General features: G+C 62.9%; 2 protein-coding genes across 3 annotated transcripts; both read left to right on the top strand.

The window, feature by feature from the left end:
• The first annotated feature begins 359 nt into the window (after nucleotides 1–359).
• On the top strand, nucleotides 360–10,035 carry FES (FES proto-oncogene, tyrosine kinase). Its single transcript, XM_081124635.1, has 19 exons — nucleotides 360–570; nucleotides 1,067–1,285; nucleotides 1,472–1,645; nucleotides 3,472–3,568; nucleotides 3,672–3,855; nucleotides 4,488–4,625; nucleotides 4,701–4,820; nucleotides 5,162–5,284; nucleotides 5,388–5,574; nucleotides 5,692–5,775; nucleotides 6,544–6,753; nucleotides 7,063–7,185; nucleotides 7,488–7,541; nucleotides 7,814–7,932; nucleotides 8,282–8,376; nucleotides 8,482–8,605; nucleotides 8,847–9,004; nucleotides 9,136–9,258; nucleotides 9,692–10,035. The coding sequence occupies exons 2-19, from the start codon at nucleotides 1,076–1,078 to the stop codon at nucleotides 9,832–9,834; spliced, it is 2,466 nt and encodes an 821-aa protein (XP_080980761.1). The 5' UTR covers nucleotides 360–570; nucleotides 1,067–1,075; the 3' UTR covers nucleotides 9,835–10,035.
• A 3,389-nt stretch (nucleotides 10,036–13,424) lies between these two features.
• MAN2A2 (mannosidase alpha class 2A member 2) lies at nucleotides 13,425–27,046 on the top strand. Of its 2 annotated transcripts, XM_081124444.1 has the most exons (24): nucleotides 13,425–13,584; nucleotides 13,735–13,876; nucleotides 14,684–14,837; nucleotides 15,405–15,662; nucleotides 15,737–15,881; nucleotides 16,001–16,172; nucleotides 16,509–16,636; nucleotides 16,869–17,042; nucleotides 17,365–17,551; nucleotides 19,093–19,270; nucleotides 19,520–19,722; nucleotides 19,799–19,981; nucleotides 20,113–20,227; nucleotides 20,439–20,506; nucleotides 20,635–20,800; nucleotides 21,190–21,426; nucleotides 21,626–21,748; nucleotides 22,016–22,130; nucleotides 22,390–22,523; nucleotides 22,726–22,867; nucleotides 23,516–23,649; nucleotides 23,971–24,165; nucleotides 24,317–24,427; nucleotides 25,248–27,046. In XM_081124444.1, exons 3-24 carry the CDS (start codon nucleotides 14,706–14,708, stop codon nucleotides 25,398–25,400), a joined length of 3,453 nt encoding a protein of 1,150 aa, XP_080980570.1. In that variant the 5' UTR covers nucleotides 13,425–13,584; nucleotides 13,735–13,876; nucleotides 14,684–14,705; the 3' UTR covers nucleotides 25,401–27,046. The 2 variants fall into 2 exon arrangements, with proteins under 2 accessions (XP_080980570.1, XP_080980571.1); XM_081124445.1 differs by lacking the exon at nucleotides 13,425–13,584 and having other exon boundaries at nucleotides 13,794–13,876; nucleotides 15,426–15,662.
• The last annotated feature ends 13 nt before the right edge of the window (nucleotides 27,047–27,059 follow it).

The following is a 27,059-nucleotide window of genomic DNA, read 5'->3' as shown; positions in this document are numbered from 1 at the left end:
GCCTGGGGTAGGGGGTGGGGAGTGGTCCTTCGGGACCCGGGCCTGGGAAGCAGGTCTCCAAGTTGGATCTACTTGGAAGTTTTATTTAAATGGAGCCTGGCACTTGAGTGCTCCTCGGGGAACCCCTGGGGTGGGGAGGACCTGGACTACGCTCTCTTCGACCCCCTGGGGCCGCTGGGCTGCTGCTAGGACTGCCCACCTGCCCCTGAACCCCCAGGCTGGAGGCCCAGCACCCACCGGCAGCCTCCCCCTGTGCCTACTCCTCCAGGGCACCCTGGAGCCACTCCCGGTGTCCCCACCCCAGGCCCTGGGGATCGCTGGCCCAGGCTGCCCTCTGCAGGGCCATTCTTCCTGGCCCCTCCTCCCTTCCGTTTCCGTGGCCGTGTGGCTGGGGCTGGGCAGGGGGGCCCTTCAGGCATGGGGGCTACTCCCGCCCCTTCCCCTCAGCGGCCCGCCCCTGGGCCTGAGCCAACAAACTGCGAGAGGAGGAAGCACCGAATCAGGAACTGGCCAGTTGGCTGGGCCTAAGTCGGTCCCCTGCGCCCCCTGGAGCAGCTGCCCGAGCCACGAGTGAGTCCCAACGCCCGCCCCAGGCCCAGGAGGCAGAGGGTGGTGGGCGGTGGCCTCGAGCGGGGCCTGGGGCTCCGCAGGCAGACGTGGGACATGGCACCGGGTGGGGTAGGAGTGGTCGCAGGAGCAGGGCCCGGGCTGTGGCTACCTGCGGCGCCGGCTGGGGCGAGCTTGGCCCTGCCAAGGGCCCTGGGTGCACACGCCTCTGTAATGGGTGCTGGGTGAAAGGGCCCAGGGAGGAGGCTCCCCGGGGCTCTATTCCAGGACTGGGGAGGGGACCCTGGTGCCAGGCCTTGGCCTGGGACACGGGAAACGGTGAGAGTCAGTCCCAGGCCAGGTGGCGTTTGTACCTGTGGCTGATTTCAGCAGGACAGGCCCCCACCTCCCGCCTGTCGAGCTTCTCTGGGTCCTCAGCTGCCAGCCTCCCTGCCCCGTTTCCTTCGTCCCCGGCAGGCGCCTGTCGCCCACCGACGGCCTCTCCTTCCTCTGTCCCCAGGACAGCACTATGGGCTTCTCTTCGGAGCTGTGCAGCGCCCAGGGCCACGGGGCCGTGCAGCAGATGCAGGAGGCTGAGCTCCGGCTGCTGGAAGGCATGAGGAAGTGGATGGCCCAGCGGGTCAAGAGTGACCGGGAGTACGCGGGGCTCCTGCACCACATGTCCCTGCCCGACAGCGGGGCCCAGAGCCGGGGCGGCCCCGGCAGCCCCATCAGCCAGGTGGGGCCCGCGGGGCCTTAGCCTCCTCGCGCCCTTCCCACCCTCACCCCAGGGATTCCTTGTGGGTTCCAGGGTTATCCGCCTCCCCTTCCTTTCCAGGAGCCCCTGGGGCGGGCCAGAGATCGGGCCGTCCCAGGCTCCGGAGCCATTGTCCTCTCCCCTTGTCTCACCCCTCCCGTGCCGTAGTCCTGGGCCGAGATTACCAGCCAGACGGAGGGACTGAGCCGGTTGCTGAGGCAGCATGCGGAAGATCTGAACTCGGGGCCCCTGAGCAAGCTGAGCCTGCTTATCGGGGTGCGTCAGCAGCTGCGCAAGACCTACGCCGAGCAGTGGCAGCAACTGCAGCAGGAGCTCACCAAGGTGGGTGGGCGCCCGGGCCTCCGCCTGGTCGTTTCTCTCTAGGTTTTGAGCTCGGAGGGCTGGCGTTGCACAAGAGCCCCGGGATCGGCAGGGGGGTGGAAGTCCTGACCGCAGGCCTGCCCCCTGCAGCTTCCTTTCCCACCTTGCTTGCTCGCCGGCCTTGGGCTGGCCTATGGCAGGGCCTCCCTGTGCCATTCCCCGTCACCCTCCTGTGTCCCTGGGCAAAATGCTGGGAGTGCAAGGATGAGTGGTCCAGCCGTTGCCCGGGGAGCACAAGATCTGTGACTGCCTCCTGCAGGGCACCAGCTGGCTCTGGGGGCCCGAGAGACAGGGAGAGGAATGAGGTCTAGTCTGTCTGTCCTTGGCCTAGGTGGGCTCCTCCTAGGGCCCCAGAGACGCCACAAGGCAGCCCAGTGTGGCCCCAACACAGAGGTTAAAGGCAGGCTGTGAAGTCGGCCTCCCTGCATTTGAATCCTGCCCAGCTCCTCCATCTGTTTACCTCCCAGCTCCTGGAGCTAGTTATCTGGGTGCTTCAGCCTTTCTAATTCAGCGACTTCCCACCGGGAGGCCGCAAGAATTTCTAAAACCTGCAATACCTGACCAGTCAGGGGCACTGACCTCTTTTCCCTTAGATCGTCAAATAAAAAAATGACAACAGCCAACACAACAATAGCCAGCCAGTGTGTGAATGTCCTGTTTTGAACAATAAATATGTAGGTCACATAACAGAGCTGTATCTTACTGGCCATGTCGCATAATAAGGTCTCATCTGATTGGTTAATTCTTGGTCCCAGAAATCCTTATATACACGTAGAGGCACCTGGTTTTTTAAAAAGTAACTTTGGAGCCAAAGGGGGCGGGTGATTACTACTATTATTATTATTTGTAAGTCAATCAAAATAATACCTATTTTTTTGGTAAGACTGGCAAAAACTATATTTTTTGGTGTGCCGCAGAATTTTAGTGATTAGTTTACGTGTGCGGCGAGAGGAGAAAGATTGAAAATCGCTCTTCTAGTTCTATGTGCTGGCTGGTCCCCTGCACCACCCTTTTCTACCAGCACAGGGGCTGGCAGTGCTGCGGGCCCACAGCGCCCCCTGGTGGCCGGTGCCATTCTGTGCCTCTCCCTTCCCAGAAGCTTATCTAAAAACGGGGTGGGCCTGTGGTTATAGATACTTTTACCGCCACACAGCCACACCCGTTTGTTCTCAAATTTCCTAGGGCTGCTGCAGAATTACAAGGGCAGAGCTGAGTATTGCAACAGAGACTGTATGGCCAATATGCCTACAGTGTTTACCAGCCGGACCTTGAAGGAAAAGGCCCATCTAGCCTATATATTTAGCTCAGTTACAGACGGGGAAACTGAGGTTCAGAGGAGAGGGCTAGAACTGGCCCCAAATCATCCCAGTACCTAAACAGGGGAATTGGGACTAGAACCCTGGTCTCGGCCATCTTCCGGTTCCTGCCACGAGGAACACGATTTGCAGGACTCGATGCAAAATGAAAACGTAGGGCCCTCGTCAAAAAATTACTGAGAATTTCAAAAACAACATCAGCAGAACATTAAACCGGGCTCGGAGCCCTTCTAAGTGTGGAGCTCCGTGCACCTGCAGCTGGGCCCTGCCCGCCACCAGATACCACTCTGGGCCAAGGAGGGGAAGTTGTAGGCTACCCGGTTTACTCTCTGCCTCTCCCGGGAGCTCATCCTCAACCCAGCTCCTCTGACCCTGGCCTCAGCAGCAGCAGTCAGGCCCCAGAGCTCTGCAGGCCTTTCCTGGAGGATGGGTTTGAATGGGCTGCCCACGGTGTCTCTTCTCTTTCCCCAGACCCACAGCCAGGACATTGAGAAGCTGAAGAGCCAGTACCGAGCCCTGGCACGGGACAGCGCCCAGGCCAGGCGCAAATACCAGGAGGCCAGCAAAGGTATGCGGCATCCTCCTGACCCATCCATAGGTGCCCAGGGAGAGGGGGCTGCCCAGGCCTCTGTGCTGTGACCCACACGCCCCCCCTCCCCTTAACCTGGCAGACAAGGACCGTGACAAGGCCAAGGACAAGTACGTGCGCAGCCTGTGGAAGCTCTTCGCTCAACACAATCGCTACGTGCTTGGTGTGCGGGCTGCTCAGCTGCACCACCACCACCACCACCAGCTCATGCTGCCCGGCCTGCTCCAGTCGCTGCAGGACCTGCACCAGGAGATGGCATGCATCCTGTGAGCCCCTGCCCCCCCCCCCCCGTCATAGCCCCACTGCCTTGCCGCCTTGCCCAGAGGCAGGGTCCAGAAAAGTCGGCCCTGTACAAGTGATGGTCGTGGAATCCCTGGGCCGAGGATCGGAGCCAGTCGATTTATATCTGAATTACATTATTCCAGGGCCCCTTATTGCAGGGTTTTATTTTTTAAAAATATGTTTTTATTGATTTCGGAGAGAGAGGGAAGAGAGAACTAGAAACATCAATGATCAGAGAGACTCATTGATCAGCTGCCTCCCGCACGCCCCCTACTGGGGATCGAGCCAGGAATCGAACCTCAACCTCCTGGTTCATAGGTCAGTGCCCATGAGCCATGAATGAGCCGTGCCGGCTGGGCTGTAACCAGCACACCGTGTGTAACCCATTCTGTGCACAGTCTCCCTGGGCCCTCACGACGGCTCCCAGCACCCCCGTTACACATAACAGGGAGTGAAGATCAGGGGACAGTCATTTGCCTGCGGTCATTTGGCTGGTAAATGGTGAGGTAGGGCCTCAGCCCCACTGCTGACTCCCAGCCCACAGTCAGGGGCCCCAAGCCTCCCAGCCTCGCCCAGGCCGGAGGCCCCAGTGACCGGGTGCCCCGTCTTGCGGCAGGAAGGAGATCCTGCAGGAGTACCTGGAGATAAGCAGCCTGGTGCAGGACGAGGTCCTGGCCATTCACCAGGAGATGGCTGCAGCCGCTGCCCGCATCCAGCCCGAGGCCGAGTACCACGGCTTCCTGCGGCAGTATGGGTAAGCCTGTCCTAGCCCCTGCCCGGCCCCCGAGCTGCCGGCCTGTTCCCTGACGGGGCACTGTCCCCCCCGCAGGTCCGCACCTGATGTGCCACCCTGCGTCACCTTCGATGAGTCGCTGCTTGAGGAGGGCGAAGCCCTGGAGCCCGGGGAGCTGCAGCTGAATGAGCTGACGGTGGAGAGCGTGCAGCACACGTGGGTGGCGGGGTCGGGGTGGGCACTGTCCACGGTCCGCACACAGCTGGCTCTGCGGGGTGCCGCTGAGGGGCGGGCTCTGACACCGCCCTTTTTTTTTTCTCCTTAAATATGTCTTTATTGATTTCAGAGAGAGGGAGGGAGGGGGGTGAGAGAGAAACATCCATGATGAGAGTCATGGATCGGCTGCCTCCTGCTCGCCCCCTGCTGGGGATCGAGGAGCCTGCACCCCGGGCCTGTGCCCTGACCGGGAATCGAACCGCGATCTCCTGGATCCTAGGTCGATGCTCAACCGCTGAGCCGCGAGGGCTGGGCTAACACTGCCCTTTCTTCTGGCTCAGGCTAACGTCAGTGACAGACGAGCTGGCTGTGGCCACCCAGGCGGTGTTCAGCCGGCAGGAGGTGGTCACCCAGCTGCAGCGTGAGCTCCGGAGCGAGGAACAGAGCATCCACCCCCGGCAGCGGTGAGTGGGGCCCGCCCATCGCAGCCTCCCACCCGCCCCCCACCACTGGCCCCCACCGCAGGCTGAGCACTGTTTCCCGGGCCTCTCCTTTGCCTGCCCTCAGGGTTTACCTGCTGGGCAAGAGGCAGGCGTTGCAGGAGGAGCTGCAGGGGCTACAGGTGGCGCTGTGCAGCCAGGCCAAGCTGCAGGCCCAGCAGGAGCTGCTGCAGGCCAAGCTGGAGCAGCTGGGCCCCGATGAGCCCCCACCGGTGCCACTCCTGCAGGACGACCGCCACTCCACCTCGTCCTCGGTAAGCGCCCCACCGCCCGCCGGGGCCACCCTGCTGGCCAGCCCGGGCCGCGCTCCTCATTTTCGCCCTCCCCCTCCCCAAGCCTGGCCACCCGCTGACGTCTGTCCCTGGCCTCAGGAGCCGGAGCGGGAAGGGGGAAGGACCCCCACCCTGGAGATCCTTAAGAGCCACATCTCAGGAATCTTTCGCCCCAAGTTCTCGGTGAGTGAAGCCCAGCCGGCCGGCCCGCACCTCGGCCCCTTCTCCAAGGAGTGGGTCAGTCCAGGGGTCTCAGGGATGTCCCCCCTAAGTCCCTCCCACCATGGTGTCTGGGTTAGTCACTAAGTAGCCCTAGCAGAGAGAAGGCTGTGCCCAGGCGGCTTTTATTGGGTGTCCAAGCGCCGATCTTCCCAGATCCTGCCACCCCCGTGCTCCTCCCTCTGCCACCACATGTATCAAAGGGACTGCAGCCTTGGTTACCCCACCGCTTGTCCTGCTCTGGGAGTGGCTGGGGGGTTGTGGCCTGGTGCAAAAAGGCAAACAGTTTGGTGTGTGCCCAGCCGGCCCTGGCTTCCCATCCCAGGTCTGCCTGGAGTGAGCCTGGGCCACTCTCTGTGGCCTGCTCTGGGGGCCTGCGGACACTCTACCTTTTTTTTTTTTTTAATATGTTTTTATTGATTTCAGAGAGAGGAAGGGAGAGGGAGAGAGAGAGAAACATCAATGATGAGAGGGTCACTGATCGGCTGCCTCCTGCGCGCCCCCTGCTGGGGATCGAGGAGCCTGCACCCCGGGCCTGTGCCCTGTCCAGGAATCGAACTGGGGCCTCCTGGTTCATAGGTTGATGCTCAACCCCTGAGCCACACCGGCCGGGCACTACCTGCTTCTTGGGTGTTTTGGGAGAACTGAGGGGCACGTGAGACAGAGACCTCGCTGACCCCCCAGCTGGCTGGCTGGCTGAGTGACCCCCTGCCCCTCCCTGCGCCTCCCCAGCTCCCCCCCCCACTGCAGCTGGTCCCCGAGGTGCAGAAGCCCCTGCAGGAGCAGCTGTGGTACCACGGGGCCATCCCCCGGGCGGAGGTGGCCGAGCTGCTGACGCAGTCGGGGGACTTCCTGGTGCGGGAGAGCCAGGGCAAGCAGGAGCACGTGCTGTCGGTGCTGTGGGAGGGGCAGCCCCGGCATTTCATCATACAGTGTGTCGACGTGAGTGCGCCGGGGCCCAGGCCTCCCCGTCGCCAGGCCGGGGGCACCGGGGGGAGCGGCCCTGCGAGGGGCGGGAGGATGCCTCCCTGGGAGGGCTGCGGGGGCCACAGAGACCACGCAGCTTCTGCAACAGAACATGCGGGTTCTCCCCTAAGGAGGGGAGCAGGGGGTGGTGCCACCGGCTCATGCCCTTCTGCAGGGTCCCCGCCAGACCCTCTCTCCCTGCTGCTCCCTGCCCCCCACACCAGGGCTCAGCCCCCTCGGCAGTGGAGGCTGCTGACCCCGGGTCCCCCCCCAACCGCCCCGCAGAACCTGTACCGGCTGGAAGGGGACGGCTTCCCCAGCATCCCCATGCTCATCGACCACCTGCTGCGCTCCCAGCAGCCCCTCACCAAGAAGAGCGGAATCGTCCTGAGCAGGGCCGTGCCCAAGGTAGGCCTGCGCGCCACTGGCCTGGGAGCTTGGGTCCAGGCCCCGAGAATCAGGGCGACAGGGGCTTCCCAGGGCCCCGGTCTGTGGCTTACAGGCAGCGTCCACCGCCTGCAAGATTTGGACTGTCCAGGCCCCTCCCATTGCCCAGGCTGGCGCTCGCCCAGTTAGGTGCCCCGGCCTGGGCCCCGAAGTCCTCTGAGCATGATCCTGATACAGCCCAGTCTCCGTTTTACAGACTAACAAACTGAGGCGCCAGTAAATGAAAGCTGTAGCCTTCTGACCCCCCGCTCTCCCTTCCCCAGGACAAGTGGGCGCTGAACCACGAGGACCTGGTGCTGGGCGAGCAGATCGGGCGGGTGAGCCGAGCACCCTGCAGACTCCTGGCTGCCTGCGGTTTCCTCACCTGCCCCACTTCCTTCCAGCCCACTCCGCACCCCCCAGTCACACCCAGGCCCCCCTCGGAGAGCTCTTCCCCTCCCCGCCTCAGGCTGATCCCCACCCAGCTTGTACCCCACTCCCCTCCTGGCCACCACCGTATACCCGCTGGGTTCCCCCACCAGGGGGTAAAACTAGAGAGCAGGGATGGGGCTCTGAGCAAAGGGCGGGTGGGAACCAAGGACCATTTCAGGGGAACTTCGGCGAAGTGTTCAGCGGGCGCCTGCGAGTGGACAACACCCTGGTGGCGGTGAAATCCTGCCGAGAGACCCTCCCGCCCGACCTCAAGGCCAAGTTTCTGCAGGAGGCGCGGTAGGTGGTGAAATAATGGTCACCGTCGTGGGCCGTGCCCGGGGTCCCTCTGTGCATGGCCGAGGGAGAGCCTGACCCCCGAGGTGGGGGTTCTGTATCGTGTAATCCTCACAGACCCCCCACCAGGGCAGAGGGGTTGAGGCTCAGTGACCCCCCCCGCCTGCCTGAGGTCACACGCCCAGGCCTCCTGGCCTCAGAGGCCAAGCTCGTCTCTTCGCTGCTCTTTTCCCGTCCTTCCTGGGGTTCCCTGGGGTTCCCTGGAGTTCCCTGGGGTTCCCTGGGGATCCCTGGGGCTGGGGAAGGATGTCCAAGCCCCCAAGGTGGGAGCCTAAGCAGCGGTGCCCCCCAGGATCCTGAAGCAGTACAGCCACCCGAACATCGTGCGCCTCATTGGCGTCTGCACCCAGAAACAGCCCATTTACATTGTCATGGAGCTCGTGCAGGGTGAGGCCAGGGGCTGCCCTCCAGGGGTGGGTGGGGACCTCGGCCGGCTCTGCTCTGCTCTGCTGGGCCCCCTCTAGGAGACTCAACAAGCCTCCCTCCCCCCAGGGGGCGACTTCCTGACCTTCCTCAGGACGGAGGGAGCCCGCCTGCGCATGAAGACCCTGCTGCAGATGGTGGGCGACGCAGCTGCGGGCATGGAGTACCTGGAAAGCAAGGGGTGCATCCACCGGTGAGCGAGGAGCCCCGCGTGCAGCCCGGCCCCCCCATAACCCCCCCAGGCTCAGGCTGTGCCGTCACCCAGCGCCTGCCACCAGCAGCCCCAGCCGGAGCGCTGGGGTCAGCCTGTCCCGTGCACCACGAGTCCCAGGGCAGGGAGCAGCCTCTGCTCGTGGGTGTGTCTGGAGCGCCCGGGTCGGGCAGGTGACAGGTGCCCACGGACTGTGGCTGAGCCCCTCCCCTGCTCTCCCCAGGGACCTGGCTGCTCGGAATTGCCTGGTCACAGAGAAGAATGTTCTGAAGATCAGCGACTTTGGGATGTCCCGGGAGGAAGAAGATGGCATCTACGCCGCCTCGGGGGGCCTCAGGCAAGTCCCCGTGAAGTGGACCGCGCCCGAGGCCCTTAACTACGGTAAGCTACCGACGCCGGGCCTCCAGCGCCAGCCGGGCCTCGTCGGCTTTGGGCTGTGAGCCCGGGCCGGGCGCGCCTCCCTGTGACCGCTGGACGTGGGCGCCCCTCTCACGCCTCCGGCCTCCGCGCAGGTCGCTATTCCTCCGAGAGCGACGTGTGGAGCTTTGGCATCTTGCTCTGGGAGACCTTCAGCCTGGGGGCCTCCCCCTACCCCAACCTCAGCAACCAGCAGACGCGGGAGTTCATAGAAAAGGGTAAGGCCTCCTGCTGCCCGACAGCGGCCACGGCCACGCTTCCGTCCTGCGCTGCAGGGGCCTCCCCTGGCTCCCCTCCCTCCCTTCCTTCCCTATGGGCCGGAATAAAAACCATCAGTCCTATAGCTGCCACTGAGAGGGCCCCTGTTGTGTGCCAGGCCATCTGTTCCTTCATTTGCTTTTCACGATAGGTGAGGTGGGGATTCATGTGTCCCTTTTACAGAAGGAAACACTGAGGCCCACATGTCCTACAACTAGCACACGGTGGGGTTGCATTAGGGCCTCTGTGCCCTTGGGGTCTTGGTGGGTAAGAGTGAGTGGCCCCTTAGGAACAGTGCAGCCTACACGGTTCCCATGCTCGTGGTTTGCCCCCAGGGGCTGCGAGGGGCCCTCGGACTCCCCCCTCACGCCGGGGTGCTGTGCTCCCTCACAGGGGGCCGCCTGCCCTGCCCGGAGCTGTGCCCCGACGCTGTGTTCAGGCTCATGGAGCAGTGCTGGGCCTACGAGCCTGGGCAGCGACCCAGTTTCAGCGCCATCCACCAGGAGCTGCAGAGCATCCGAAGGCGGCACCGGTGAGGCCGGGCTGCTCCTTCCCGGGGGCCCGTACCTCCCTCCCGGCTCCGGCTCGCGGTGTGGGCCGGCTCCGCGCGGCTCTGGACTCCAGCACGGCCCCCGTGCCGCCCGTGGGGGCGCAGCTCCATGTCGCTGTGCACCCACACTCCTGCCGGGACAGCCTGTTCCAGGCAGAAATAATAAACCACTTGTGCCCGTCTGGTGCTCTTGGCCTGTGCGCTCCTCTAGAGGGCAGCTCTTAGGAGGGGGCGGGCGGTGTTCGCCGGGCAGGACCGACGTGGTGCGAGCGCCTGTGGGGATGTCCAGACGCAGTAAAGGCTGGCACTTGAGGCCTGAACGTCGTGAGCTTATCAGTGTTAGGGAGCAGCCCACTCTGTGGGTGTGCACAGCAACCACGTGCGGGCATAGCAGAGCTCTTACCTCCTCCCCTAAGTCCCCCTGAAATCTAGAAAACTCTCTGACACTTGCCCTGGCCGGTGTGGCCCAGTGGTTAGAGCATCGGCCTGCAGACTGGAGGGTCCTGGGTTCGATTCTGGACAAGGGCACGTATCTCAGTTGCAGGCTCAATCCCTGGCCCGGTCTGGGCCCGTGTGGGAGGCAGCCAATCGATGTGTCTCTCTCTCTCTCTGTCTCCCTTCCACTCTCTCTGAAAATCAGTGGGGATTAAATCCTCGAGTGGGGATTAAAAAAACCCACCAACCATCTGATACTTTCGAGCAGCAACAGTGAGCGCCAAGAAAATGAATAATATGAACAAACTGAAAAACATAAATGGGAAAGATGTGTAGCACCAAGAACAAAGGAGAACTTGGAGGCCATGTGGCCAATCCCCCAAAAAAGTTTAGGAAATAGTTGACATCTGTTGTCAAAGACATGAAAGCCCTGTAACTTCTTTAAACAAGAGGAGACACGCTCGAGTGCGACTGGGTGGAAATATTAAAGAAGTCAAATCATGTCTTTATTGGAAGCGGTAAAAAGCAGAACCGGAGGACTTCTGCTTTCGGATAGGATGTGGTAGGTCTCTGCAGGCCACCGCTCTCTTTGCAGCAAGGAGGAGGAAACTAGCTGGCAATCATCATTTTTAAATAGATTGGAGGGTGTTGGGAGACATAAGAACCAGATTAACTAAAATTTCTAGGCAGAAAGGGCCCCTTGAATGATGGGTAGCTGTTTGTTTCCCTGAGACATTTGCTGACTTGGGACGTCTCCGATGGTCAGAATTGTCCCAAACAGAGAAACTCTGCTGAGGAAAGGAGAAACAAGCCGTTTCTATGCTATGGATTGGGCACAAGGAGAGCCCCAAAATGCAAAGCCAGCTTTCCCCATGGACAGTTTGCTGAGTTCTGGAGCCACTCGGGCAACTGGGAAAGGCCGGGGCCGGGAAGACAAGTGCCACAGCCTTAGAGTATTTAGAGGAGAGGGGAGCCTGAAACAAGCAACTGTTCTCGTCCTCAAGATATTGGCCAGATTTTGAGCCTGTGCAGATTGAGAGGCTAAAGAGCTAACCCTGAATCTCTGAAGAGCAGATTTTGAAGGGCTGAGAGAGAAACGGGCCAGGCTTTCAACCCCAAATCCAAGAAGGCCACTCATAAGGGACAGGGACAATCCAGAGGAGGACTGAGATTTGCCAGAACTATAACTCTGCCCCAACTTGGCTCAGTACTTGGTTACATGAAGGTGACTATCTCCTCTGGGCTGGGAGGTGAGGGTGGGGAAAAGTGATAACATAGTCTGAAGGCCCTACCCTTCTGTTACACCCAACATGTAGCATCCAAGCGAAAATGATAAAACACACAAAACGAAGCAAAAACGGGGCCGACACATGAGAAAAAATAAACAATAGAAGCAGGCCCACAGATGATACAGATGCTGGAGTTGGCAGACAAGGATTTACAAATAACTGGGCCCAGCTGTGCCTGGCTCAGCGGTTGAGAATTGACGTAGGATCCAGGAGGTTGCGGTTCGATTCCTGGTCAGGGCCCAGGCCCAGGTTGCAGCCTCCTGGGTCCCCAGTAGGGGGCGAGCAGGAGGCAGCCGATCAATGACTCATCATTGATGTTTCTCTCCCTCCCTGTCTCTGAAATCAATAAAGATATATATATATTTTAAAAATTCCTAGAACTAAAGTATAAAGTCACTATTATAGTGATTCGACACATCAGAAGACAGGATTAGTGAACTTGAACATGGAGTAATAGAAGATATTTAAACTGAAGTAGAGAGAAAAAGAAATGGGGGGGGGGGACACCACAGCCTAAAACACACATGGGACTTCGCAGTGGCCCTTTAAGCCACCGCACGGCACTTAGTGACTGCTTGACCTCTTGATGGAAGGGAACCTGTTGGAGAACCTGTTGGGGAACCTGTTCTATGCTTTGGTCTGAGTGGTGATTAGACTTGTGTATATACACTTATCAAAACCTATCAATCTGTGCCCTTAAGACTTGTGCCATATACCGTTACGTTATACCTACAATTAAAAAAAAAAAAATCTAGCAGAGAACGGACAAGGGTTCTTGAACATTAAGATCCCGATTGCCAAAATGAACAATTCAGTGGACGCGTTGGGAGAGAAATGTCCCAGAACACAGGGCAAAACACGGAGAGACATAGAGGAGATGGGCCCGGTCCAGATCTAGCAACTTACTTAGTCAATAAAGCTAGAAAAGCGTTCCTGATGGTGATCCAAGAAATGGGATTTAAAACAAGGAAGTGGCATTTTTAATTTTTAAAAATATATTTTTATTGATTTCAGAGAGAGAAAAGGAGAGGGGGGGGAGAGAGAGAAACAGCAACGATGAGAGTCATGGATCAGCTGCTCCTGCGCGCCCCCTACTGGGGATGGAGGAGCCTGCACCCCTGACCTGGAATTGAACCTAGGTGGGTGCTCACCAGCTGAGCCGCGGAGGTGGCATTTTTAAATCTGCTTAATCAACCAAAAAAAAAAGTTTAAACAATACTGAACATTTTGTAATTGACGGTGGAGACGGGCACACCCCTGGGGAGCCATCCTATGCCCAGTATTTTCAGCCCTTAGATTGTGCCCAGGTAATTTAACAAGGAGACCGACGTGGAATTCGTGGGGACACTCCCTGCAGGATGGTTGATTCCGCTTCAAAATGATTAAAAAAATAAAAAAAACAGACGCCCAGGAAAAGGTTCCCCAAGACAGTTCCGCGCTGTTGAAATTGGACGGTGGGTGGGAAACGGGAACGGGGTTGACGGCGGCCCCGCACCGCCAGGGGGCAGCAGCGCCCGGCCGGGGCTGAAGCTGCGGCGCAGCGTGGCTGCCTCTGCGGCGCGGGTCGCGCGCGGAAAGCGTCTCCCCCGCCCCGCGGGCGCAGCGCGGACCCCGGCGGGGTTCGGGCCAAATAAAAGCCCCGTCGTGCCGGCCGGGCGCAGGGTGGCGCACGCACTGCGCGCGGCCGGGGTCATTGCGCGGAGCGCACGGCTGGGCGGGGCCGCGTGGGGCCGCGTGGGGTCGGGCGGGCGGGGCGGGGCCGGGGCCGGGGCCGTGAGATTGTCCCCGCCCCGCACGCTGCTCCGCCCGCGGCCGCCGGGGGAGGGAGGGAGGCCGGGCACGGGCGCGCGCGGGCGGGCGGGAGGGCGCATCGGAGCGCGCGGGCGGCCCTGGCCCCGCGGGAGCGCGGCTGCGGCGCACGGAGCCGGGGCGGCCGCCTTCCCCGCGTCGCTGCCTCGCCCCGGGCATGTGAGGGGCCCCGCGAGGCCGGCGGGCCCGGGGCGGCGCGGAGGGTAATGCGCCGGGCGCGCACCGCGGAGGGTTGCGGGAGGCCCGCGCTCCCGCATCGGGCAGCTGTCGCGGTCCCGGGGCCGGCGGGGTCGGGGGTGGGGAGGGCGCTGGACCCCCCGGCGCCCCCCGGTGAACCCACCGTGTCTCCGCAGCTCCACCCGCTTTGGCCTGGAACCAGCCCGGGGCTAAAAATATTGCCCCGAGGCCCCGGAGCGGAATCAGATCGCGCGAAGTAGGGCACCGGGCAGAGGGAGCCGGGAGCGCGCCCCCCCCAGCACCCCCGACGCTCGCCAGGCAAGTGGGGGGCCCGCAGGCGGGGGGGGGGGCAGCGGGCTCTGGCCGTCGGAAGTTGCCCCGCAATCGGGCAGCTCTGCCTGATCTCCCCCTACCCAGGGCGGGGGGATCTTCAGCATCAGCGGCTGCTGGCTTCCCAGGGGGTCCCCCTAAATGCTGGGTGAGCAGAGGCTGAAAGTTACCCGCTGCGGAATCAGAACAAGCGGGGAGAAGGCGCCCGTTGGAAACCTGAGCTGCTGCTTTTTAAATGCGCCCCGTGTCTCAGCGCCAGGCAGGGGCCGGTCCTGGGCCGCGGGGAGACAGGCCCGGGCTTCGCTTCTGCGCTTAAGTCCAAACACATAGCAGCCAGTTCCTCTGAAACCAGAACCAGGGGGCACCGGGGGGCCTGGACCCCGGCTCCTTTGCAGCCGGCCTGCTGCTTCCTTGTCGATAAGCTCTGCGGGGAGCTGGCTGTCATCCGGAGGGGGTGCCGTGACCTCTGGAGTCAGAGCCGGGAAGTTTGTTATCTGGTTTCGTTGGGTGTTTTTTTTTGTTTGTTTGTTTTTTTTTTTTATGGCCTCAGCCTGGGCAGAGAGAGTCAAGAGGTTCACCCAAGGGGAGAGCTGCTATGGGGCGAGGCGGGACCAGCCCCAGATGGGTGTGCTTTCTCCGTATGTGTGTCAGCCGGGTGCGGTCAGGACGCACAGCCGGTGTTGCTTCGAAGTTTGCTTTTCTGGGGAGCCAGGGACCCACCGGGGCACTTGGTGGAAAAGTTCACCCAGGGGACTTTGGCCGTCGGAGCTACCCGCCGCGTCCCTCCTGCCCCAGGTGTGCGTGGCGGCCGGCCAGCATGAAGCTGAAGAAGCAGGTGACCGTGTGCGGGGCGGCCGTCTTCTGCGTGGCCGTCTTCTCGCTCTACCTCATGCTGGACCGTGTGCAGCACGACCCCGCCCGGCACCAGGCCGGCGGGAACTTCCCCCGGGTGAGTGGCGCCCGGCGCCCGAGGCCTCCCCGTTACCGGTCCTCGGGGCTCAGGTGAGCGCCCCGGGCGGCTGGACAGCCGCGTCGGCCCAGGCCCAGAGCTTCCCAAGAGGCAGCTTTTCTGGAAACCCAGAGCTGAAAGCAGTGATATCCGAGGAGGAAGGAGGGGACGCGGCAGGGCGGACGGACTGCCCGCTGCTCTGACTCGGGAATTCGCGGCACACGTTGCTGATGGCTTGCGCCACGTTCCCAGGGAGCCGGGGTGCCTTCCTTGTGGGCGCAGTGCCGCCTGTTGAGACTCGATAGGCACGCGAGGTGACGCCTCTGCGACCCTGGAGCTAGAGAGTGAGGGTGCCACCGGCGCAGGTGGACTGCAGTCCTCCTCCTCCTCGTAGTGATTTGCAGCTTTTCCCCTTGTCTGGCCAGAGCCACCGTCCCCGTGGGCCCGCGGTTCCGCCTTCCCCTGGGGAGGGCAGGGTCACACCAGGCCTCAGGTGCTGGGCCCCAGGCAGAGGGAGCTCCCGAGGCGCCAGGAGCGGCGGGTGATCGCGTCCTGGTTTCCCGGCAGAGCCAAATTTCTGTGCTGCAGAATCGCATCGAGCAGCTGGAGCAGCTGCTGGAAGAGAACCACGAGATCATCAGCCACATCAAGGAGTCCGTGCTGGAGCTGACGGCCAACGCCGAGGGCCCGCCCGGCCTGCTGCCCTACTACACGGCCAACGGCTCCTGGGTGGTGCCGCCGGAGCCCCGGCCCAGCTTCTTCTCCGTCTCCCCCCAGGACTGCCAGTTCGCTTTAGGGGGCCGGGGCCAGAAGCCAGAGCTGCAGGTGAGAGCCGGGGCGCGCAGGGACCCCCGCCCGGCGGCCGTGGGAGGGGCGCTGAGCTGTGTCCCGCCCGGCAGATGCTCACCGTGTCCGAGGAGCTGCCTTTCGACAACGTGGACGGCGGGGTGTGGAAGCAAGGCTTCGACATCTCCTACGGCCCGCACGACTGGGACGCGGAAGACCTGCAGGTGTTCGTGGTGCCCCACTCTCACAATGACCCAGGTGAGGGCCCCCAGGGCCCCGGAGCCGGGCGGGGCGTGGGCTCTGACGGCAAAGGGGAGGGAGGGAGGGACAGGTGGAGAAGACGCGGCTTCCTCAGGGGACCCCTCCTTGGCCCCCAGGCTGGATCAAGACCTTTGACAAGTACTACGCGGAGCAGACTCAGCACATCCTCAACAGCATGGTGTCCAAGCTGCAGGAGGACCCCCGGCGGCGCTTCCTCTGGGCCGAAGTCTCCTTCTTTGCCAAGTGGTGGGACAACATCAACGCGCAAAAGAGAGCGGCCGTCCGAAGGCCAGTGCCCATCGGGAGGCGTGGGAGGGCTGTCCTCTGGGCCCGGGGTGGGTGTGCGGTGACCCCGAAGCCGGGGGTGGGTGCCGCTGTGGCAGGGATGAGAAGTGATGGCAGAGGGGCCAGGCCCCTGGGCGCACACATAGCGTCCGCAGGCAGGCAGGGCCAGGAGGGCACGGAAGCTGGCTGGCGAGAAAGGAGGGCACGTGTTTGTCCCCCGGGTCCCAGGTTCAGCTGAGCTGGCTCAGCAAGGCCCCTGTGCACGAGCCCCGGCATCGTCTTCTGGTGCGACTGGGCAGGTGTCCCCGCCCCACGCTGAGGGTGAGCTTGTAACTGCAGGCTGGTGGGAAATGGGCAGCTGGAGATTGCGACGGGAGGCTGGGTGATGCCCGACGAGGCCAACTCCCATTACTTTGCACTGATCGACCAGCTCATCGAGGGACACCAGTGGCTGGAGAGAAACCTCGGTGAGGCCGGACTCAGGAAAGGGAGTCTGCCCCCCGGAGCTGGGCCCAGAGGGTCGCCAGGCGCTTTAAGGTGCAGGGGTTGGCAGGGGGGGGTTGTTGTTTTTTTTTATGTGCTACTTCCCCCATCAAGGGCCCGGTGTGGCGTCAGGAAGGGACCTGGGACCCCAGCCCCGGGAGGCCAGTCCCCCGGTGCTGAGGTGTTAGGGCCTCTGGCTTCGGTTCCCCTGCCCAGGTGCAGCCCCGCGCGCGGGCTGGGCCGTGGACCCCTTCGGACACAGCCCCACCATGGCCTACCTGCTGCGCCGTGCCAACCTGACCAGCATGCTCATCCAGAGGGTGCACTACGCCATCAAGAAGCACTTTGCGGCCACCCACAGCCTGGAGTTCATGTGGAGGCAGACCTGGGGTAAGCCCAGGTAGGGTGGAGGGGGTGACAGTGGTCGTTTGCCCTGGGGAAGGGCAGGGATCTCAGGACAGGCCACCAGAAGCTCCCCCTCCTTCGGGTCAGGTGGGGGTCGTGTTGATCTCTGGCCTCTATGGGATCCGCGTCCCCCCCCCCGGGGTACCTGCTTGCTGACCCTTGGCCGGCAGCCTTAAGTCCGGGTTGAGCCTCCCTCCCCCTCATCGGGGCCGCCTGTCGCTGGAGCAGATCGCTGGCCGGCTGGTGCCCCTGTGCCAGCTCCCGGCTCGGCCTGCTGCTGGCTGACTGCCCGCTGTGTCTTCTCCAGACTCGGACTCCAGCACAGACATCTTCTGCCACATGATGCCCTTCTACAGCTACGATGTCCCCCACACCTGTGGCCCGGACCCCAAGATCTGCTGCCAGTTCGATTTCAAACGTTTGCCCGGCGGGCGCATCAACTGCCCCTGGAAGGTGCCTCCTCGGGCCATCACCGAGGCCAACGTGGCCGAGAGGTATTTGCCGCCCGCCAGCCCGGGGCTCTGGTCTGGGCTTCGTAAGGTCGGGGTGTAGGTCAGGCCCACAGCTCCCCTGTGAGTCTCCCTGGGAAACCGGGGTGACTCGTAGGAACCCCGTTTCGCAGATGCTTTACCTCTGTGTCCTAACAGACGGTCAGAGCCGCTCGGGGGGCTGCTCGGGGGGCTCGGGGGTGAATCATTCTCAAACGGGGTACCGTTCCTTCAGCCTCCAGCCTCATGCGCCTTCGCTGAGCTCAGGCATCCTGCCTTGGCTTAAAGCCCCCCGGGACCCTCCACGCTCCAAGATCCCAGAGCCCCGTCTGGGTGCATGTGTGGTCCCGCCCCACAGCCCCTGGCCTCGGAGAAAGCAGGCGGGTTCCCCCTGAGAGAACCCTTGGGGACCCCCAGCATGTGGCCGGTGCTGAAACGGACCCCCTGGGAAAGTGCGGGCTCAGGGTGATCGGGAACAGCGATGTCGCCAGCGCCGGGCTGGCCTTAAGAACATAACAGGTCCAACTGGTTTTCAGTTTCCGTGATGTCCAAGAGGTAAAAAGCCGTGTGACCGGAGGGAAAGAAAGGGGTCTTTTGTTTCCAGGATCCAGAAACCGAGGGCCGCGGGGGCAGGATTTCCCTTAACGCAGCCTCTGTGAGCCACAGGTGGCGGCCCGGGTGGGCAGCGAGCAGGTCGTGGGGTAATTCCATCGTCTTAGCTTCGTAGCTGGTCGACCCTCGACACCGCGACCTGCCACACGTCTGTAGATTGATCTAAAAAGAGAAGGGGCTCTGGTGACGTGCCGCAGGGCCCTGCTTGTCTGTTGATTTTACCAGTAGCTTAGGTGAAAAAAATAAGTAAACGTTTGTGTATAGTTTCTCCTAGGGGCCAGGAGCTGTTCCAAGTATTAATATTAATTCATGCCGTTCATAATGGCGTGATGTCACCCTCGGTGACTCTGAGGCCCAGAGAGGTTAAGTCGCCCGCCCAAGGCCACTCAGCCGGTACATGGGGAGCTGGCGTTGGCCTGGTCTGGCTCCCGGGTCCCTACTCCTTACTTTTCACGAAGAGAATGAAGCCGGAGTGTCGGGGTCGGGATCCCAGTGGTTTGGGATGTGGGTGGAACCTGAACACTTAAGATTTATTAGGTACAGAAAGCAATAGGAATTCCAGGGTGGGGAGGAAAGGCCTCGAGGGCCACCCGCGTGGAGAGGTGGAAGCTGACGTTAGCACTGCGGCGGGACGAGGGGGCAGCCGGACACACCCATGGAAACACGCGGGGCCGGGTTCTGCCTTCCCTTGTGGGCTGGCCCACCCCTGTCCCTTGTGCCTGTCCCTGGGTCCCTGCCCGGAGGAGCCTGGGCACGTCTTCAGTGCGTCTCAGGAGAATCACGGGGAAGGAGGCTTGACGCTCTGCCTGGGGAGCGCCGGGCTCCAGGACGGGGTTTGCCAGCCCGGGAGGTGGGCATCTGCAGGCCCAGTGCCTCCCCCACGGGGGTGCTGAGAGGGGCCTGCTCCGGAGCCTGTAACCCCGAGCCTCCCGCAGGGCGGCCCTGCTCCTGGACCAGTATCGCAAGAAGTCCCGGCTCTTCCGAAGCAACGTCCTGCTGGTGCCGCTGGGCGACGACTTCCGCTACGACAAGCCCCAGGAGTGGGACGCCCAGTTCTTCAACTACCAGCGGCTCTTCGACTTCCTCAACAGCAAGCCCGACCTCCACGTGCAGGTGCGAGGGGCCCCCCACCCCTGGCTCCGGACCAGGGCTCATTCCCGACCCCGGGCCAGGCTTCCCTTTCTCAGAATTCTTTCCCGGGCCCCCCGATGGGACGTGAGGCCCAGAGGGTGGCAGGGACAGGGACAGGGACAGGGTGGCATGGGCGGGACCCCGGCCCCCAGCCCCGGCTGCAGCACAGGGCCACAGTGAGCTCCCAGGAAGCTCTGGCGCTGACGGGGACGGGTTTGGGGGTCCCCGCAGGCCCAGTTTGGCACCCTCTCCGACTACTTCGATGCCCTGTACAAGAGGGCAGGGGTGGAGCCGGGCGCCCGGCCCCCGGGGTTTCCCGTCCTGAGCGGAGATTTCTTCTCCTACGCCGACCGCGAGGACCACTACTGGACGGGCTACTACACCTCCCGGCCCTTCTACAAGAGCTTGGACCGCGTCCTGGAGGCCCACCTGCGGTGAGAGCCGGGAGGGGGCGCAGAGGAGGGGACCCTGGCAGCTGTGGCGCAGGCGCTGACTCGTGTCCCCGGGCAGGGGGGCAGAGATCCTGTACAGCCTGGCTGTGGCTCACGCCCGCCGCGCGGGCCGGGCCGCCCAGTACCCGCTGGCGAACTTCGCCCTTCTGACGGAGGCCCGGCGCACCCTGGGGCTCTTCCAGCACCACGACGCCATCACGGGCACCGCCAAGGAGGCCGTCGTGGTGGACTACGGGGTCAGGTGCGAGCCCTGCCCCCCCTCCCCAGCTCCATGCCCACCACCCGCTGGCAGGCCTCCCAGCGCCTTGTCCAGCTGGCAGCCTGGACAGTGGCCGTGGTCATCTTCCCCACCGTCCCTCTCCTGTCCCCCAGGCTGCTGCGCTCCCTCGTCGGCCTGAAGCAGGTCATCATCAACGCAGCTCACTACCTGGTCCTGGGCGACAAGGAGACCTACCGCTTCGACCCCGAGGCGCCCTTCCTCCAGATGGTGAGCCCCAGCCCCGGATCTGCTCTGGGGGACCCATCCCAAGCGCTGGGGTCTGAGGGTGCTCCTCCTCCCTTCCTTCCCGGTCCTGGGGTGTGAAGATCTGTGCCCCGTGCAGCGGGTGGTCCCCATGCAGGACAGGCTGGTGGGGAGGCACCGGGGTGCTGAGTCAGGCTGAGCCCTGCCATGGCTCTTCCCTTCCCTTCCCGCCCAGGACGACACCCGCTTAACCCACGACGCCCTGCCCGAGCGCACGGTGATCCAGCTGGATTCCTCGCCCAGGTGAGCCGGACCAGGCCGGGCCCAGAGGCAGAGCCACTCCTGGGCCCCCAGCACCCTCCCACCCGCACACCTGCCCCCCACCCCCCCGGGGCAGCGGCCTCCGGGGTGAGCTCACCGGCCACCCACAGGTACGTGGTGCTCTTCAACCCGCTGGACCAGGAGCGGCTCAGCGTGGTGTCCCTGCTGGTCAGCTCGCCCCGGGTGCGTGTGTTTTCGGAGGAGGGTCAGCCCCTGGCCGTGCAGCTCAGCGCTCACTGGAGCTCCGCCACCGACGTGGTCCCTGACGTCTACCAGGTGAGACGGGCTCAGCCGGTGGGTCTCGGGCCTCCGTCCTTCAGCACCAGCCCCCCGCCCTCCTGCTTACTCCCCGGGTTGGGGACGGGGGTTGCCCAGAGGACGGTCACTTGTGGGACCTGCGTCTCCCCTTGGAGGGCAGGTGAGGTTGGCCGTAGTAACGATAAAATGCCCTTCTGTTCCCCCCCCCCCGAGCCACTCGTGTGGCAAACCGTTATTGCAAGCTCAGCGTGGGGTTACCCCTTCCTAGTTTTTCCGGTATCATTTGAGATGAGAGGCCAGTGACATCACCTCCGCTTTCAGAAGAGGGGACGGAGGCCTCCGCGGGCGCAGGGACCTGCTCAGGCCCCAGGCGGCGGCCCCGCCGCCTCACGCCCCTGTGCCGGCAGGTGTCGGTGCCCCTGCGCCTTCCCGCGCTGGGCCTCGGGGTGCTGCAGCTGCAGCTGGGCCTGGATGGGCACCGCACCCTGCCCTCCTCCGTGAGGGTCTACCTGCACGGCCGGAAGCTGGCCGTGGGCGGGCACGAGGCGTTCCCGCTGCGCGTCGTCGACTCCGGCACCAGCGACTTCGCCCTCAGCAACCGCTACGTGCAGGTCTGGTTCTCGGGCCTGAGCGGGCTTCTCAAGGTAAAGGGCCCGGGCGGGAGCCAGGGGAGGGTGCGTGTGCCGCGGGCCCCTGGGCGTGCCGGTCCCCCCCCCCCCAGGCCGATGGGGGGCCTCGGGGGAACTGGGCTCGGCTCCCTGGGGAAGTTCGTCCGTGCCCTCCCAGGGGGCAGGCCTGACATGCCGGGGTGGGGCCAGGGGTCAGGGCTGTGTTTCTTGGCAGAGCATCCGAAGGGTGGATGAAAAGGAGGAGCAACGTGTGGACATGAAGTTCCTGGTCTACGGCACCCGCACGTCCAAGGACAAGAGTGGAGCCTACCTCTTCCTGCCCGACGGCGAGGCCCAGGTACCCTGGAGACACCTCGGAAACCCCAGCGGGCACGAGGAGACCTGTGCATGGGGCAGTGAGGAGGCTGCGGCCTTCCTCCAGGGTGGGCCCTGCCTGCCCGGCGGCCTCTGGGAGGTGGGGGGCGGGGGTGGCGAGGAGCTCAACCTGGGGGCTTGCGCCCAACTCAGCCAGAGCCTCCCGGGAACTCCCCTGCCCGGCCCGGGGCTGGTACCCGCCTGCCTTGCTCCGTGCGGCGGGGTCAGCTGCCACCTGCTCTTTCCCCAGCCCTACGTCCCCAAGGACCCCCCCGTGCTGCGTGTCACTGAGGGCCCTTTCTTCTCGGAGGTGGTGGCCTACTACGAGCACGTCACCCAGGCCGTCCGGCTCTACAACCTGCCAGGTGCGCCCTGCGGATGAGGGGGGTCGGGAAGGAGACGGGGGCCCCCGGGCCGGGACGCTCTCTGGTCGGCCCGTTCTCTGTTCGTACGTCTGTCCCTGACGCCTTACCCACCGAGGCAGGGGCGATGCTTCATTAATTCCCTTGGAGCAAAGGACGTCCAGGCAGAAATGCCGGGAGTGGCCAGGGGGTGGGCACAGCCCATCCAGCCCAGTCTCAGGCTGTGGCTCATTCTCACGCTCGCTCTCCGTCCCGTGCCCAGGGGTGGAGGGGCTGTCTCTGGACGTGTCATCCGTGGTGGACATCCGGGACTATGTCAACAAGGAGCTGGCCCTGCGCATCCACACGGACATCGGCAGCCAGGGCACCTTCTTTACCGACCTGAACGGCTTTCAGGTGACCCCCGGGGCCCGGGCCCTGAGACCCCGTGGAACAGAATGTGGACCGTGCTCCGCTTCCGTCAGAGGCACTGGGGGGGTGCAGGGGGTGCCCTGATGGAGAAGGGGAACCAGGCGAGAGTGGTCAGGGCCTCCTTCAGGCTGGGGCCCAAGTAGGGCCCAGATGCCCTTGCCCTTGACCTGCTGGCCTTGCCCCACAGGTGCAGCCCCGGAGGTATCTGAAGAAGCTGCCCCTGCAGGCCAACTTCTACCCCATGCCGGCCATGGCCTACATCCAGGACGCCCAGAACCGGCTCACGCTGCACACGGCCCAGGCCCTGGGTGTCTCCAGCCTCCACAGTGGTGAGTGGGGAGCGGGAGCTGTGTGCTCCCCCCCTGTCCCCTCTCTTCTGCGTCACCTCCACGCTGGAGGGGCGAGCGGTCAACAGCTGGCGCGGCAGGACTGTCGCCCTCTGCCTTGACGGAGACGCCTAGGGGGTGGGTGCCCGCAGAGTATTGAACGGTGACTCTCAGCTGAGGTGTGCAACCCCCTTCGGGCCAGGGGCGGGGAGGGACATTGGAAAAGCTCAGCGGCATTGTCATGGCACGAACCATTCTTGGTCAGCAGAACCTGCCCGGCCTGGCTAAACCTGCCCAGTTAGGGCCCTGGCAGCAGCTGCGGAAGGCTGGTTGGTGACGGCAGTTTTGCATTTGCTTTGGTTTGTTTACGTAGCCGGCCTGGATGCCGCTCCTGCCCGGACATCCGGCTGGGCCCCACTCGGAGTCACGGGGCAGGGCCGGCCTGTCCCCTCGGGGCCTCTGGTTTCCTCTGTGACACCAGCCCTTCCCTGAGCCCCCTTCCAGCTCTAGGTCCCCGGGCTGCTTTTTGTCCTGAGTGACTCAGCTCCTAGCCAGCCCAGCCCACTGGGCTCATCCCCCAGCCTCTGGGGTTGGGGTTCTTCCAGAGGTCACTGCGGGCCTGGGCTGGGCACTCACAGCTCACTCCCGCAGGCCAGCTGGAGGTGATCTTGGACCGGCGGCTGATGCAGGACGACAACCGTGGCCTGGGCCAGGGCCTCAAAGACAACAAGAGAACCTGCAACCACTTCCGCCTCCTGTGGGAGAGGCGCACCCTGGGCAGCGAGGTAACTGGGGGCCTCCCCCGGGGTGGGGCCGGGGCGCCAGCCAGGGCTTAGGAGCAGAGCTAGCGCCCGACGGGGTGGCGAGGGGCCGGCTTGATTCCTGGGCCGCGGGCAGTGAGTCTGAAGCTCCGTGTTGTGCCACCTGGCACCCCCCTCCCTCCGCCCCAGTCCCCTGTGCCCTCCCGCTCATCTCCCACCTTGCTCTCTGCCCTTGCCCTCGGCCCCCTTGTCCCGGCCCTCCCAGCGCCAGCCTCGCGGCCTTCTTTGCCCTCCCCCCTCCCCCTGGCTCCGCGCCCTCACCCACATCTTGGGCTAATCTTGCAGGTGTCAGATGGCCACTCCGCCAGCTACCCATCCCTCCTCAGCCACCTGACCTCTGCGTACCTGAATGCCCCGGTGCTTGCCCTGCCCGTGGCCAAGGGGCAGCCCCCAGCGCCCGGTCTGCGCTCCTTTCACCCTCTGGCTTCCTCTCTGCCCTGTGACTTCCACCTGCTCAACCTGCGCACGCTCCAGGCCGAGGTGAGTACCCCGCTCAGCCCCGGGTCCCCAGGGCCAGGTCCTGGCCTGTCCGCACCCAGACTCCCCCCGTCCCAGCGCCGCCTTCCGGGCAGAGGTGCGCTGCACCTGTGAGCTCGGAGGGGCGACCGCCTCTGTGCTGTCTGTCACCCAGGAGGACGCCCTGCCCTCGGCGGAGGCTGCTCTCATCTTGCACCGCAAAGGCTTCGACTGCGGCCTGGAGGCCAAGAACTTGGGCTTCAACTGCACCACAAGCCAGGGCAAGGTGAGCGGGACCGGGTGTGGGAAGGAAGCCCCCGATGAGAGGAGGTAGGGAAATGGGGCCGCCGGGAACGGCAGGCGCGAGAGACGTTGGTGAGACTGCAGGGAGGTCAGGCAGCCATCGGGACAGGGGTCACTCTGGGTATTTTACTTATTTATTTTTTTAAATATGTCTTTATTGATTTCAGAGAGAGTTAAGGGGGGGAGAGAGAGAGAAACATCAATGATGAGAGTCATGGATCGGCTGCCTCCCGCTCGCCCCCTGCTGGGGATCGAGGAGCCTGCACCCCGGGCCTGTGCCCTGACCAGGAATTGAACCGTGACCTCCTGGATCCTAGGTCGATGCTCAGCCGCTGAGCCATGCTGGCCGGGCAACTCTGGGCATTTTAGAGAGTTAAAGGGAAGCTGCTGACATCAGTTTTCAAAGCAACTGAGGCCTAGTGGGCAGGTTCTAGAAGAGACATGTAGCTGGACAGCTGTTCCATGAGGCGGGACATCCATCAGACAAACTGGAAAACACAGAACTAAAAAACCGAGAGCCACCACGCTCTGGTCATTGTTTGAGCGGCACCCGTAAATGCCTCCAGTCCCACGCTCACCCAGACGTGAACCAAGACATGGCCCCCGTCCGCAAAGAGCTCACAGCTCGGTGCAGCGGTTCCAGCCCGAGGTCCAAGGTTAGGCTCGGGCGGAGCACGTCTGGGTGAGCCTGGGACTAGGGACACCGCTGCTGAGCGGGGCCACAGCGAGTTACATGGAGGGAAAACTGCCTTACCTGGCATGTGAGCACCCAGCACAGCCCTGCCCTCCTCTCCCCTGCACAGGTGGCCCTGGGGAGCCTCTTCCACGGCCTGGATGTGGGTTTCCTGCAGCCGACCTCCTTGACGTTGCTGTACCCTCTGGCCTCGCCCTCCAACAGCACCGACATCTACTTGGAGCCCATGGAGGTTGCCACCTTTCGCCTCCGCCTGGGCTAGGGCTTCCTGTGGCCTGGAGAGAAAGAAAGGTCATCCACAGAGACTGCCTCTCGCATAAGGTCGGGCTGGACGAGCCACCCTGGGTGTCCCGTCCCGATCTACCTCTCAGAACTGTGACAGACTGAGCTCGGCACTCATTTCCTGTTTATTGTAGCTTCTGTGTTTGGGAGCAAGCCATGGCCCAGTGCTGGGGAGCCGGGCAGACGCCGGTGAGATCCAGGAGAGGAGGCCCTGGGTCAGAATGGGCAGGGCCGGCCTCTGCTTTGGGGGTGTAGGTGGCCGCCCAGTTGGGCACAGGCTCAAGCACCCATGCTTTTCCCAAAATGGGATGGAGACGAACCAGGAGAGGTAGGGGAGGCTGAGTGGGTAACAGCCCGGCCTCAGGGTCGGCTGGCTCTAGGGGGCCTGTGGTCATGTAGGGACTGTGACGAGGAGGAGCAGAGGGGCGCTGGGAGGAGGGGGGGTGGCGGCCCAGAGCTGGCAGCAGGTGGAGACGTAGGAGGAATCCCCGCTCCCTGTGATGGCTCCACTCGGAGTGCTCCCTGGCGAGGGGCTGCAGTGTGGCCGAAGGACTCACTAGACTGTCCTGGCCAGAGGTCACAGGTCACAGGTACAAACCCCCATCTCACAGTGGGCGCTTGTTCTCGGTGTTGATTTGTGGGATGGAGGCAGGGGTGTGGGGGGGTCCTTAACCCTACTGATTCCTCTTTGGTTCCTGCACTCTGTACACCACTTTTCCCCCCACCCCGGGTGCCCCTTGCAGTCGCGGGGGTATTTATTCTGGCAGCCTGCCTTTCCCTGGAAAGAGAGTGAAGCCTCCAAGTTCCCATGTGCGTGGGCAACCTGAGGAGGCTCTTAGCACCGTCCCTACCATCAGGCCACGAAGCTTCACGTCAGTGTGTCCCGCAGAAGAATTCGGTGCCTGGCACAGGGACCAGGACTCTGTGAGAAATCAGAGGCACTGTGGCTGCTTGTCAGCCTTCCTTTCAGCCTCATTAACAGAGAAAAATCTGTGATCGTCTCTATAGATGCTGAAACGATATTTTGCAAAATTTACAGTCTATCCCTTATTAAGATTATAAGATTAGAAAGAAACATGCTAACCTAGATAAAGGTCTCTTATCAGAAAACAAGAGTTAATGGCATTCTAAAGAGTCACACTCCACAGGTGTCCTCTTCAAGTCAGAAACTAGCCAAGGACCTACTATTTTTTTAAAAAAAATGTCTTTATTGATTTCAGAGAGAGGAAGGGAGAGGGAGAGAGAGAAACATCAATGATGAGAGTCATGGATCGGCTGCCTCCTGCTCGCCCCCTGCTGGGGATCGAGGAGCCTGCAGCCCAGGCCTGTGCCCCGACCGGGAATCGAACCGCGATCTCCTGGATCCTAGGTCGATGCTCAACCACTGAGCCATACCGGCCAGGCCCTACTGTTATTTGGGAAAGTCCCGGCACTACTGACCCCTGCAGTGTGGCAGACGAGGGAGAGTCGTCATTTGTAGACCATAGAAGGGCCGACCTATAAAATCTAAACGCGTCAACTGAAGAGCAGGTCTTAGCAGACCCAGATGATACATACCAGTTTCCTGTATAGACTCTGGCTTTCTCCAAACAGCCCATAAATTCATTATATTCTGGTGACACTGGATACTTTTTGGAAT

This window comes from Miniopterus schreibersii (genome assembly GCF_964146895.1).
Source record: "Miniopterus schreibersii genome assembly, chromosome: 22".
In the NCBI taxonomy this organism is placed as follows: domain Eukaryota; kingdom Metazoa; phylum Chordata; class Mammalia; order Chiroptera; family Miniopteridae; genus Miniopterus; species Miniopterus schreibersii.
The sequence above is the reverse complement of the archived record's forward strand: the minus strand, read 5'-3'. Positions and strand labels throughout refer to the sequence as shown.

What these genes read in the sequence shown, in the direction of transcription:
- FES (XM_081124635.1), top strand. Translation starts at nt 1,076, where the DNA reads ATGGGCTTCTCTTCGGAGCTGTGCAGCGCCCAGGGCCACGGGGCCGTG. An exon ending in ATACCAGGAGGCCAGCAAAG is followed by an intron (nt 3,569 to 3,671) that starts GTATGCGGCATC and finishes TTAACCTGGCAG; the next exon opens with ACAAGGACCGTGACAAGGCC. An exon ending in GCGGGAGTTCATAGAAAAGG is followed by an intron (nt 9,259 to 9,691) that starts GTAAGGCCTCCT and finishes GCTCCCTCACAG; the next exon opens with GGGGCCGCCTGCCCTGCCCG.
- MAN2A2 (XM_081124444.1), top strand. Translation starts at nt 14,706, where the DNA reads ATGAAGCTGAAGAAGCAGGTGACCGTGTGCGGGGCGGCCGTCTTCTGC. An exon ending in CCGGCGGGAACTTCCCCCGG is followed by an intron (nt 14,838 to 15,404) that starts GTGAGTGGCGCC and finishes GTTTCCCGGCAG; the next exon opens with AGCCAAATTTCTGTGCTGCA. An exon ending in GTCCTGGAGGCCCACCTGCG is followed by an intron (nt 19,723 to 19,798) that starts GTGAGAGCCGGG and finishes GTCCCCGGGCAG; the next exon opens with GGGGGCAGAGATCCTGTACA.